Below are 13,892 nucleotides of genomic sequence, written 5' to 3' on the forward strand. Positions count from 1 at the left end.
ATCTGTTCTGCACTGCAGAAGGTATTCATGGATGTCCTTTCTTTCTGATAGCCGCCTCCATAGCCAGGTGGGAAGGAACAGCAGTGCATAGCACACACTTCTTGATTAGACTGGGGTTCAAGCCCATCGCCACCAAATACAGAGGATGCGGAAAGGTCAGGGAATGACCACCGCATATCCCGGAGCAATATGGCCTTAGTTGCTAACGCTCCTAAAAACCAAATAACAAACAAACCTTTTTTTCTGTTTCTGATAATTTTCAGGATAAATGTGCCACTGTCGATTGATTACAGTGAAACTTCTTAACTATTTCACAAGTAGAATGTCCCTCTGCATTCAACATAGCAGCAAAAATTTTCCTACGTGGTGTTAATTGTGAAAATTTAACCATTGCAATAGCACAGAATACTGGGTTTGTGGTATATATGCACTGTATTTATACTGCTGCTAGGGTGATGCAATCACACATGGCGTCATCTAAGAGAGCTTGCTATAAGTGCATTATGCAATGGGTTAATGCTATAACAAAACATATATCGTGATGCAAATCATGTGAAAAGTGATGCAATATTTTTGAACATCACTGTACATGTACATCTAAAAATTTCATCACTCTTACACATTTCCTCCATCTATATAAGTGCATCATGAATTGTCGAACTAGAGTATGAACAAATCAGGCCGTTTCAGTGATTGCCATGCAAGCTCCCACTTGACTTGAACTTGAATATAGTTTATGCTGGTCTCTCCTATTGCTTTAGCAAAAAATATTCTTCTCAGTATTTATGGAATTGGCTGAACCAGTCCACTGAGGTTGAAAAAAGAAGAATATGGTCTCATTTTTTGGTTGACATTTTGAAAAATAGGTGGAATTCAAGTACAAAGTGAGTTACTACCCTTTGCATTTTATCCACAGTTTATTTTGTATATAAAGATACGTGGAAGTGGTTTTAGGTGACTCTTTATGTCATGTTCATTTTAACTAGATGTGGGTCTTTTAACGAGAAACTAGTGAAGAGATGAGTATAGTGTGTTTAAGATCTAATGGCACTAGGGGTTTTCCCCCATCTCCGCTTAGTTTACGTTGTTGTGTGATACAGTACACTGTACAGGCCAGAGATTTAAAAGTGTATGGGTATTGTGGCGCGTAGTGTTGTGTACCATTGTTCTTCTGGCCATTTAGCTGCTGGGTCCTAACATTGCCTACATTAAGCCCGTGGAGGCAGACCAGGTACACCATTAATTTGTTTTACTCTGTCAGGCCCTGCCATCTAATTTCCTGAGATTTCAGTGGCTAGGGCTTAAAAAAAAATAAATTGGACAGAGAATGCTAGAATTGGAAAAGCCTGGTAAATGCGGTTTAATTTTGTAAAATTTAAATTTGGATGTGTGGGACATGTGCTAGTGTATAGACAGAGTAGGGGGGAAAAGTCAGAAGTATGGAGATGAAAGAGAAGACGGCTCTAATGATTTCCAGTGGGGCATGCCCATGCCCCACCAGGAGAAAGTGGGGGGTGGCAGGGAAGGAAGGAGACAACATATTGTCCCCTCCCCTTCCCCCACCAGGATGGGGGAAAGAAAGTGGGTGAGGCTAGGCACCCTACCCAGATGGCAGCTTAGCTGCATTTAAAGTCTTGGTTTTCACAATGTGTCCAGCCAGGGCTACTCAGGCTGAAGTTCAGTGCAGGGTTCATAGTGATGAGGTTGTTATGGTCATGCTAAGTGGTTGTCAAGTTTCTTGGTTGCAGTAGGGTTCTGCGCCTTGTGAACAAGTCTTGGGCAAACTTTGTGAATGGTTTGTAGTTCTGTTCGTCATCAAGTAGGCAGTGTTCCTGGGATTGTACTGGAGCTGAGTGATGAGAAGGGCTCAGAGATCTTCGTACAGATGGCAGTCGAACATCAAGTGGTCCCAGGTTTCTTGGGAGCCACATGCCTAACATGGTGAGTTTGCTGCAGATGGTGCCAGGTCCAGTTAGAAGATAGGTAGTTTGTAGTCCTGGTGAAAACCAGGTTGGGGACTGGGGGAATACTCTGTCGATGCCCGGTATAAATTTTCGAGTTATTTCTCCTTTGGTGGAGGTGGTCCACCTTTCCTGCCAAATTTGTTGTAGGTAGGTCAGAAGTCGTCTTTTCTCGCTGGGTCTGTTGCTTAGTGGATCTATTGTATGGTCGATATTGGTAGCGGGTTTGTCCCTACTGAGTTGGTAGAGCATTCCAACACGTGTGACCAAGGGGTAACACCCCTGCCAGTGCATGTGTGCTAACAGTGTTACAAGCCCTAGTCATGTTAAGAAGAATTGGCCTGTGAATGGACTCCAATTTTCTCTTATTGACTACAGTGGAGGCCTTGTGAAACCATGCCCCAGAGGTGTAAGTGATTGTGGGAATGAATACGGCTTTATAAAAGAGAGCCAGCTTGCGTTTTTTCAACCCCCAGTCTCGGCGGGTCACCCTGGTCACCATTGCCTTGTAGGTCCTGATCGTTCTTTGTAAATAGTTCAGATGTGGGAGGAAGGATAGGTTCTTATCTATTATTATTTCTAGGTGCTTTAGTTCAGTGACAAGTTTTACTGTAAAGCCATGGATCTTGATCTGTGGTGGTCTTGTTGGTGCCAGGGAGCCTTTTAGCAAGATGGATTGAGATTTTGTGGGTGATATTGTGAGAGATGAGTGCTGAGGTTTTAGTACTGCCTGATGTCACTGTGGGGGACACTAAAGTCGGACTTATGACCTATATTAATCCTTATTGCAAACACTAGCCTTTTGTCTCCTGGCAATGAACATAGTTTAATTTCAGATGAATCCAGCTTCAAACATTTCATATCAATTCAGCATCTTCAAGAAGTGGGCTTTAGGTTTTTGTTTGTCTGTTCCCAAGATGTCTCGGTTTCAAAATTTGTGACTCTTAAGTTAATCTTCTTTTGATTGTGACTTACCAGATATGACTTGTTCTTCTGCTTAATTGTCTACTTGTGTACTGATTCTTCCCATTCATTATTTCCAGGACATTTCCATTTCCCAACTGTGAATTCTTGTGGACTGTTGATCAAATGTCTCCCTAGATGGGACTTTTGACAGATGTGACAATCTCTTATGTATCTACAAATTTTGACTTGAATGTGCAGTGTTAGAGTTTAATAATTATTATCAAAAATCAAACCAGAATATAAAAAAAAAAAAAAAAAAAACAACTTAGTTTTTTATATTTTCACAATTTTCTTTAAAAATAATTACTCTGTTTTGTCATAATGAAACAAATTCATTACTTTTTTTTTTGGTGCAGTAATATCTTCTACATCTATTTATGTAGCTCATGATTCACTAATAGATCAGAATTCATTTGGTTGGATGACTCATGGTAACATTTGGAAAAAGGTTACCAATCACATTATCTGAAATGCCTTGAAACATTTATAGGTGAATGAGCCCCATACACGAAAAATATCTTTATTCTAGCTTAAAATTAAAAGAATAGGAAAGAGGATCAAAGCTAAGTTATATTATAGTTTGCCTTGTTTGAAAATTTGTTTGTTAATGAATTTAAACTGACAGTGGAACAATTTTGTGAGCACTAACAGTATAAAAATTGCAATTCTTGCAGATGAAAGTTAAAAAGGAAATTTAATAGTGCCTAAACTCATTTGTTAAATGTTTTTGAACAAACAAAACGGAATTTCCGTGTTTCGTTTAAAGGATAGAAATAAAAATGTTACTCTTTTCCTAATTTTTAAATAAATGGTTTTCCACCAAAACAGAATTCATTGGATGAAGCAGGCATTTAGGTTAAGAGATTATGACTGAAATACGTTAAGGGCTTTTAGCCTCAGGCTGCGAGAGAGTTAGACAACGTACAAGTTAGTGCAAATGCATCATATTAGTACGCAGCTAACTCTGAATTAGCAAAAATATGCAAAGGCGGAATCGTTTAAGTTATATTTATATGATGCATTCGCACTAACTTGTACATTGTCTAAATCTCTCACAGCCTGAGGCTAAAGCCCTTAACGTATTTGTCTTAATTTATATTATACACCATCAGGCATCTCTCATATTGTGGAGTTGTACTTCATAACTGTTTTGTCATCATTGCATCACTACGGTACCTACCCACCCACCGCAGAAGGGCCAAATAGCCCTGAAACTAACAACAGTCATCTCCTTTGGTGAAGTGTTACTTATTCGAGGTTACGTTCCTGAGAAATGCCGCGAATACTGAGTTATGGCTCCCATAGTAATAAGGGGGGTTCTGTTCCAAAGTATGAAATATATAAGAAAAACTAGTCTAAAATTTTGTCTATGTATGTATTATATGTACCTTCATAATATGACTATGTACATAGACAGTACATAGTGAAATGCAAGCATATGGCATCGAAATGAAAATAAGAAACAATTTAATATTAAATGTAATATTAGAAATTTCAAACAAATCTTTCAAACCAGCACCTTTGCTAGCTAAAAAACTTATCCTGCCAGTGCTATCACCAGTTTCGCTAGTGTTGATAAAGGAGTTTTGTCTTTTTACGAATGATGAGTGAACTTAACGGAATTTTATTTTGAGTTTGGTCTTCTATCCACAGATTTAAAGCCTTTTCCATTTCTTCTAATTTAACATCACGAGTTACAGAGCAAATTTTTGAAGCAATTAGCGTGTTTTCATGGACACTACGGCGGATTTTTTCTTCCGATTTTTGGATTGATCGTACCGTTGACTCAGTAATTTTATAATGTTTTGCCACTGAGGAGACACTTTCACCATTAGAAATTTTGTCTAATAACTCAATTTTATTCACTAATGCCATCACCTTCTTTGATCTTTTCACATTTCCCTTGTTATTCGTAGCCATATTTTTGTACGGGTTAGGAAGAACTTGTCCACAATAAAGTCACTTTCTTCCATTAACACACTCGAAAAAGTGTTTTACACTGCAAAACAGTAGATTTATCACTTTTGTAAGCATATCAATTTATAAATTTATTCAATTTATAAGCATGTAAATTAAAAGCAAATGACGAAACCTTTCATGACAAGCTCATAACACATACTGAACAAGGATTAGCGAGAAACATCCATGCTTGCGATTTTGTCACCCTCTCCCCCCACCCACTGAGTGCTGTTTTGACCGGGAAAGATAATTTTAGCAACGCCCATGTTTTTTTTTATGGCGGAAAATTTTCACGCCACTTTAAAATTCACATTTTTTTAGGTTTCATTTTATATTAAATCAGCGACCACGAATAGCAGGGGTTTACTGTAGTGCAATATCATGGCAACTCACTGTGAAGGTATTCACAATATGAGATATAACTGAAACGATGCCACTTTTGCATATTTTTGCTAATTCAGAGTTTAGCTGCGTACTAATATGATGCGTTTGCACTAACTTGTATGTTAAGAGATTATATGATTGGTGTAGAAAAATCATTGTATTATTCAAGTAAATTTATTATGTACTGCTTGTCAAGTGAAGGCAAATTTTTGTAAAGATAAGAGTTATTTAAATGACAAGGGTGTTAAGTTTGATTTAATATTTTTTGGAACCACATTTATGAACCCCACTAGCACATTTATGAACTTAACAGTGTGACACATTGGACGGTAATTGAGAAAGCTAGAACCTGATTATGGTGGTAAAGGGGGAACCCATATTTAACTCGAATATAAAAGTTTAATATAAGGAATTTGACACAGTTGAATCTTTTGAAATTTATCTTTTTTTTGGGAACCATGGCGTACTAAGCCTTTAACTTAAATTTGGAAGTAAAAGAATTTAACACTATAATCAACGACATGTGAGGTTGCGGGCCAAGACCATAGTTGTGGTAAATAACCTACATCTCCAACTGGTTCGAAGTGAGGAAAGATGTGAGTGAGATAGGAGTAGGTGTTATATTTATGTCTACACCACTGTGAATTTCCACTTAGATTTGATTTTTTAATGTGTAGTTATATTTATGATTAGCATTTGAAGTTCTGTGACACTGCCATTTAAATGCCATTGCAATTTTTTACAGGTTTTATCTGCCTTGGATATTTTACAACCCCCACATATAGACTTCTTCCAAGAAATGTATCCTTTTCTTCAATTTTAGAGAATTTTATTATTTGTTTTTATCTCATGATATTTTAAAAATCTTTAATTTTTCACTTTCATTTCTAAAAATTATTGATGTAGATCTTCATAAATGCAGTATGCTTTTACATAATATATAGACCTCGGGCTAAAGTCCTTAGAGCTATTAAACTCCTTATAAGCCTTAGGCACTTCTCTTTCATAGGCCCTTTGGTGGCTGCATTTCTGTGGGTATATTTGATTGCTATAGGTCAACCACGATGAATTTTAAATATATATAAAAAATAGATTAGTCAAAATCTAAATGTTATTATTATTATGTGCCCCACTGCATACGCTTATTAAAATTTGTTGAACCACATGGCTACTCTTGTTGCCGTGCAGCCGCTAGGCTTGTCTAGTGAAAATTCATGCAGTTACCTTGTGGAGAGCATGTGTATGTGTCTAATTCTTATTTAGCTTACTTAATATTAATAACTGCTGGACAGTACTTTTACGTTAATTTAATACCCTTTGATTTAAAATGAATACTACGAAAAAGAGTAAAACATCATTTTCATCAAGAGTGGGAACTGGAATACTTTTTTAATGATAAAAGAAAAATGTTGTTTGATTCGCAATGCTTCCGTGGCTATACCAAAAAAAGGAAATTTAGAAAGGCACTTCAACGTGCTCCATGGTAAATACCAATCGGATTTTCCGCCTAATAAGTGACCTTAGAAAAAATAAATTAAAAGAACTTAAATCCAGATTATTTGCATTTTGCAACTTTATTTTGCAACTTCTTGCAAAAAAATGCAAACCATTTTCTGATGGTCAATTCATCAAAGACGCATTTTTAGAAATAATAGATTCTCTTTCTGAAAATTTTAAGAACAAAAATGAAATTAAAAGTGCTCTTCAAGATCTGCAATTATTTCGAAATACTGTAATGCGATGCATTGAAAAAAATGAGTAAAAATGTGAGCAAACAATTGCATGCTCATATTCTTTATATATCCTTTTTTCATGCATCCTTTTCTTTACAACTGGATGAATCTACAGACATCAGTGGTACAGCTCATTTGTTTGTATGGTTTTTGATGATTCTGCCACTAGAGAAAACTGCTGGGTGTGGTTTCATTAAAAGATAGAACTAGAGGTCTTGATATATTTAACACATTCAAAAAATTTTATTGAAAAAATTAAATTACCACTATTTAAGCTCGTATCAATAACAACAGATGGAGTTAAAGCAATGACAGGGCATCTTGACAGATTCATCGCATTGTGCCAAAAGGATGACGAATTCCCAGATTTTTTGAGTTACCACTGTATCATCCACCAACAAGTGTTAACTAGCAAAAGATTTTGCAGAGATTTCGAAATTTGCTGAATGAAATTAAAAAAAAATTGTTGATCAAACATTTTTGGGGAGATGATTATCAGCAGCTAGATACGGAGTGGTTGTGTGATCTGGCTCGTTTGGCAGATTTTACCCGTAAATTAAGTGATCTGAATTTGGAATTACAATGACAAAATAAAAATTTGGGTGACATGATTAGTAGTATTTCTGCATATAAATATCAATTTTTGGCAATGGCTGAGGATCTAAAAGAAAAAAATTCGATCATTTTGCAAATATTCAAGATCATTTGCAAAAATATCCGGTTTTCGAATTTAATAGTGAGAAATGTTTCTGAAATTGAGAAAGTTGTGGATGATTTTGAAACTGGATTCAGTGATTTTAAAACAATTGAAGAATTGTTCAATATATTTCTTATCCATTTAATGTCGACTTAGATACAAAACAAATTGCAGAAAAAATTGCTGAGGTTTTTCACATGGAGAAAATATTACTTGAAAATGAAATTGTTACATTGTGAAACGATATATCTTTCTAAAAGCCAGATCGTCAGAAAAAGACTTTTGGAAATATGTTTGCCGAGAAAAGTATCCAAATGTAAAAAAATGCAGTAAACTTTTAAATTCCTGTTTTGGTTCCACATATCTAGCCTTTTCGAAAAGCATGAAAAGCCTTTTCGTGCTTGAAACAAACAAAGACGAAGAATCGCTCTACTCTTACGTACTTGCACAGAAAATTCTTTATTGGCCTAATCACAGTATATCCCCAATTTTGAAAGCTTGGCAGATGACATTAAGACACAAACTTCACATAAATTAAAAATTGAAATATGTATGAATTTAAAATAAGAATTCTGAATTGTATTTCATTTTAAAATTTATAAACAACATTTTTCAGTATGTGTTGATTAACTTTTTTAACCACGTACAATGAAATTCTTGAGATGGTAGATTGCAGCACATTTTAAAGAAAAAAAGCAGATTGCATTACAAATTAAGTTAGTCACCCCTGCTATAGGTAATTTACCCATAGAATTCTATATGCCCATGAAAATACTATCCAAAAAAGGTTATCTTGAGCAATTCTTTTCAGTCCTGAGACTTATTATTCCCAATACTTCTGGTGTTGGTGATAATATGACCACTGTTAAACTTTCAGCTATAAACAGAAAGTATAACAAGAATTTATTAAAATGTTTATAAATAAATGAAAATAAAAAACAGTGTGTAGAAAGAAAAGAGCACAAAAATAAAACCCACAATCTGGGCGTGGGGGGGGACCTGGTCAATCTTTGGAGATTGACCAGGTCCTCTTCCCCAGTCTGCAGTGATTTAAACCATGTATAACATTTAAAATGTTGAAACAGATAAAAAATGAGTGCTTCAATGTATATAAGTCAAACAGGAATGTGAAGTTGGAGAGACAACTTGAGTAGTCAAGACCCGCTAATTTTTGTAAAATCGGACAAATGAATGGCTGCATCTGGGTGAGGTGTAATTCAGAAGGTGTTGAAATTGCAATTATATGGAAGGAAGACCAAGGTAAAAGCCAGCTTTTGTCCTAAATCCTTTCATGGGGAGTAATTGTAGGCATAAAGAGTGATGATGCCCTGAAGCTTGATGGTGGCTTTTCGTTAATACCATCTTCAAAGGAGGGAGAATAGGTGCTTCTCGTTTTGGTTTTTCATTACTGTAGTAAAGAAAAGAAACAGTAATGAAAAACCAAAACGAGAAGCACCGAAAAAACAATGGATAGGGCTCCCGTACATTAAAATGTACCAACAACCATTGAAAAAAAATCTTCAAAGATTCTGGAGTAAAGCTAGCCTTTGGAAGCTCCAAGAAACTATGGACATACCTAAAAAGCTCAGCTATCAACAAAAAAAAAAACCAGTAGATTTCAAACATCAGACAAATGTGGTTTATGCAATTCCCTGCACACCGGATTGCGATTGCATAAATATATATACAGGGTGTCTCAAAAATATTGGTACAAACGTTTAGGGGGAGGTAGGTAACATTTAAAGGAATGTGAATCGCATAGGAACCCATAACCGGAAACGTCGCCATAAGTCGGTACACGGTGCTGTTCATCAGTTCGCGAGAGGGAAAATTTCTGGTTTACTCATTCAAGCAGTAGTCGCCGCACAAAGAACATGCATCAATATATGAACTATGAGCTGGCAGACATGCACCTAGTGTATGGATGAGCGGCTCAACGAATTTATGGAGAACACTTCCCAGACAGACATGTACCGGACCACAGTTTGTTTGTGTGTGTGCATCAATTGTGCGATTATGGGTCATTTAGAGGTAATATGAGTAGTGTGAGCAGACCACGTTCGACGCAAACTCCCGCCATGGAAGAATGTGTGTTGAATGTCGTCCAGAATAATCCTACTACCAGCATATGTGCCGTTGCCTCTGCCTTAAGAGTGTCTCGTTGCAGTTTTCCACGTGTCTGGCACGACGATTCCTTACACCCCTTTCATCTCCAAAGGGTTCAGTTACTGCTCCCCCAAGATCATCCTGCATGTGTGGCTTTTGCATAGTGGTTTCTCCAAGAAAGTGTTCAAGACTTGAATTTTCTAGCCTATGTTTTGTTAACGGATGAGGCTTATTCAATCAGCACAATGCTCATGTGTGGACTCACGACAACCCACATGGTGTGCGCCCCCATTAGGCACAACATTGTTTCGCAATAAATGTGTGGGCAGGTATGGTCGGTGACTTCTTAGTCGGCCTATACCTGTTACCATCCCGTATGAACTCCGCTAAATATCGGGTCTTTCTTGAACAAGTTCTACCAGGGTTACTTGACAATGTTCCAGCAAATGCGAGATGCAACATTTGGTTTCAACATGACGGGGCGCCTGCCCATTGTGGAAGGTGTGTTCGTGACCATTTGAATAGGCGTTTTGGGCGTCAATGGATTGGCCTTTGATGGACCCGTTGCCTGGCCCCCATGCTCACCCTCAAATCTATCGTGTATGAATTGCCTGTGGAAATGGATCTCAGGGTGAGACTCGTCTGCCCTTCTGCTATTGTCAAAGAAACACCAGGTGTGTTCAACCGTATCTGCTAATCCATGCTGTCAGTGTCACGCATGCATTGCGTCTCATGGTGGAACCTTCGAGCATCTGTTGTAACATCATGAAATGCATCCATCCCGTACTCCATTGTTAATATTATGTCAAATAAATGTTTGCCACTAATTACTGTCTTCTGTCATTTCTGCTTCTTGTGCCTCTGCTACTACTTTCCCGTGACGTTTCTGGTTATGGGTTCCTATGCGATACACATTCCTTTAGATGTTACCTACCTCCCCTAAACGTTTGTACCAATATTTTTGAGACACCCTGTATGTTCATAATAACTGCACAATCCTACACCAACTGTTGTTGGTGCCTCCGTAGCCAGGTGGGCAGGAGCAGCAGTGCATATCACATGCTTCTTGATTAGACCGGGGTTCAAGCCCTTGACCACCAAATACGGAGGATGCGGAAAGGTCAGGGAATGACCACCTTATATCACTGAAGCAATATGGTCTTAGTTGCTAATGCTCCTAAAAACCCAAATAACAAACAACAACCAACTGTTGTTAAATAAAATAAATAGTGTTGTGTTATATTAAAATAATAATGATGCAAATAAATAAAATGATATAATTCCACCGGATAAAACTGATAAAAAGGTAACTGTGTGTACAATCAAATATGAAATTTTAAACTGCAATGAATACTGCCCATGCTCCTGTAGAAGACGTGCTGAGAACCGTGAGCCTGCTGATATTTAAGGATGTACTGTACGATAAACCTCACTGTTGAAAAAGGAAACGGATGCCTCTGAAAGCTACAGTGTTTTAGTGCTTTTATCGGTTTTATTATCCTGTGTTTTATCCTGAAAAAGGCCTCTGAGGTTGGGCAAATTCATATTTTGGCAATAAATCAGCACATACACCAACTGTAAGAATAAGTATTTTACTGTAACTAAAATATTTACAAATCAAAATAAATATTTACAAAAACTGCTATTATATTAAATTAAATTATGTACATGTGAAAAACACATTAAAACTGTGATAAAATCCTTGCAATAAAATACACTAAAATAAACTGGATAAAATCTCTGAATCTTTCGGAAGCATTGGCTTCCTTCCTCAGCAGTAACAAAACTTCCTGCAGCACGTCCATATATAACAGGCTCACGATACTTATACACGTGGTGCAGTCGGCACATGGTCTGAATTGGAAGCGGAAACAGCCCGGGAATGTGCGCCTCCGTAGCCAGGTGGGAAGGAGCAGCAGTGCACAGCACACACTTCTTGATTATACCGGGGTTCGAGCCCGTCACCACCAAATACGGAGGATGCGGAAAGGTCAGGGAATGACCACCGCATATCTCGGAGCAATATGGCCTTAGTTGCTAATGCTCCTAAAAACTAAAATAACAACAATAACAATAACCCGGGAACGTATCAAGCAAAACCGTTCTTCCGTATTTAGGATGATAGTTTCAAACAGAGGATGCATACGTATACCTCTGTCCCTATTCATAATATTGTGGTCGGATGAACAGATTCGTAGGCTCTCGAGCCATTTACGGTTCCAGAACTAATGCGCTCGATCCACAATAACCGCATCCTCTGGGGAAATTTGATGCTGCTTCTCCCAAAAATGTTCGGCCACAGCAGACTTATTGTAATCAGCTGTTTTTATAGCATTTGCCTGCTCCCCCAGGCGATCCTTGAGCCGTCATTTTGTCTCGCCCACATAACATTCCCCACAATCCGTGCATTTCATCCTGTATACTACCCCACTACTCAGGTCCTTTGCTATTGGGTCTTTTGCAGGGTTTTATAACCCCGCAAAACTCTAGCAAGATGCTCAGTAAGGCCCGGATAGTAAGGAATGTATGCTGTAGCACAGGAACAAACGGTTCCTGACGATTGGACTCTATTCCTCTACTAAGCCTGTCTCTGATCCTCTGGGGGTATACGCATTTTCTAAGGTCTGCTGTGACTCGTCTAATTTCACATTCTTTGTCCTCAGAGGTAGTGCAGTGTGACCCTGCTCTATCTAGTAGAGCTTTCACTACACTATTCTTATGCTGCCTAGCTTGTGCTGAACTATAATGAGTGTACTGGCCTCTGCACATAGTGTTTTTTAAACACTGAAGTTTTAAACACTAGAGACCAGTACATCCAAGAAAAGAAGGGTACCTCCTGTCTCCACCTCTGGGATAAACTGTATAAATTGGGAGAAGCTATTAAGCCAATGGAGTGCATCATCCTCTCTCCCCTTCTGGACCACGGTGAAGATATCGGTCAACATCCTTTTCCATTTCTTTATGGGAAACTGACATCCACTAAAAACCCTGTCCTCTAACTCCTCCATGGCCAGATTGGCCACGATGGCGCTAATAGGAGATCCCATGGCTGTACCGTGAACCTATTTGTACGTAACACCTTGGTACACCATAGTGGTGCTGGCCAGACAAAGTTCCACACTAGAACAAATATCCTCTACATTTAAAAGTGATCTATTACCCAAAGAGACATCATTACTCAAAGATTTTCTAACACAATATATTCCATGTTTAATTGGAATGCATGTGAATAGTGACACCACATCAAAAGAAATCGTGCTCTCGTTTTCATTTACAATCAGATCTTTCACAAAACTCACAAATTCTTTACTATCTGTGAAAGATTTGATTGTAAATGAAAACGAGAGCATGATTTATTTTGATGTGGTGTCACTATTCACATGCATTCCAATTAAACATGGAATATATTGTGTTAGAAAATCTTTAAGTAATGATGTCTCTTTGGGTAATAGATCACTTTTAAATGTAGAGGATATTTGTTCTGGTGTGGAACCTTGTCTGGCCAGCACCACTATGGTGTACCAAGGTATTATGTACAAACAGGTTCACGGTACAGCCATGGGATCTCCTATTAGCGCCATTGTGGCCAATCTGGCCATGGAAGAGTTAGAGGACAGGGTTTTTAGTGGATGTCAGTTTCCCATAAAGAAATGGAAAAGGTGTGTTGACCAATACCTTCACCATGGTCCAGAAGGGGAGAGAGGATGATGCACTCCATTGGCTTAATAGCTACTCCCAATTTATACAGTTTACCTCAGAGGTGGAGACAGGAGGTACCCTTCCTTTCTTGGATGTACTGGTCTCTAGGATAGGCCCTAGGCTTAAAACTTCAGTGTTTAAAAAACCTATGTGCAGAGGCCAGTACATCCATTATAGTTCAGCCCAAGCTGGGCAGCATAAGAATAGTGTGAGGATGTTTGTTTTTTTTTTTTTTTTTTTGGAGCATTAGCAGCTAACGCCATATTGCTCCAGGAATATGCGGTGGTCGTTCCCTGACCTTTCCGCATCCTCCGTATTTGGTGGTGATGGGCTCGAACCCCGGTCTAATCAAGAAGCGTGTGCTACGCACTGTTGCTCCTTCCCACC

At 38.1% G+C, this 13,892-nt stretch overlaps 1 protein-coding gene across 2 annotated transcripts in view; it reads left to right on the top strand.

Annotated features, from left to right (window-relative positions):
- nmo (serine/threonine-protein kinase nemo) overlaps positions 1-13,892 on the top strand; it is a 249,634-nt gene that overhangs the window by 70,916 nt on the left and 164,826 nt on the right. For both annotated transcript variants that reach the window (XM_090387956.1, XM_090387947.1), the window contains exon 3: positions 6,016-6,071. In XM_090387956.1, coding sequence (XP_090244082.1) covers positions 6,016-6,071 — 56 coding nt within the window. The remainder of the gene's footprint in view (positions 1-6,015; positions 6,072-13,892) is intronic.

The sequence above is a fragment of the Mastigoproctus giganteus genome, chromosome 2, assembly GCF_048544385.1.
Source record: "Mastigoproctus giganteus isolate SK-2022 chromosome 2, ASM4854438v1, whole genome shotgun sequence".
Taxonomy (NCBI): Eukaryota; Metazoa; Arthropoda; class Arachnida; order Uropygi; family Thelyphonidae; genus Mastigoproctus; species Mastigoproctus giganteus.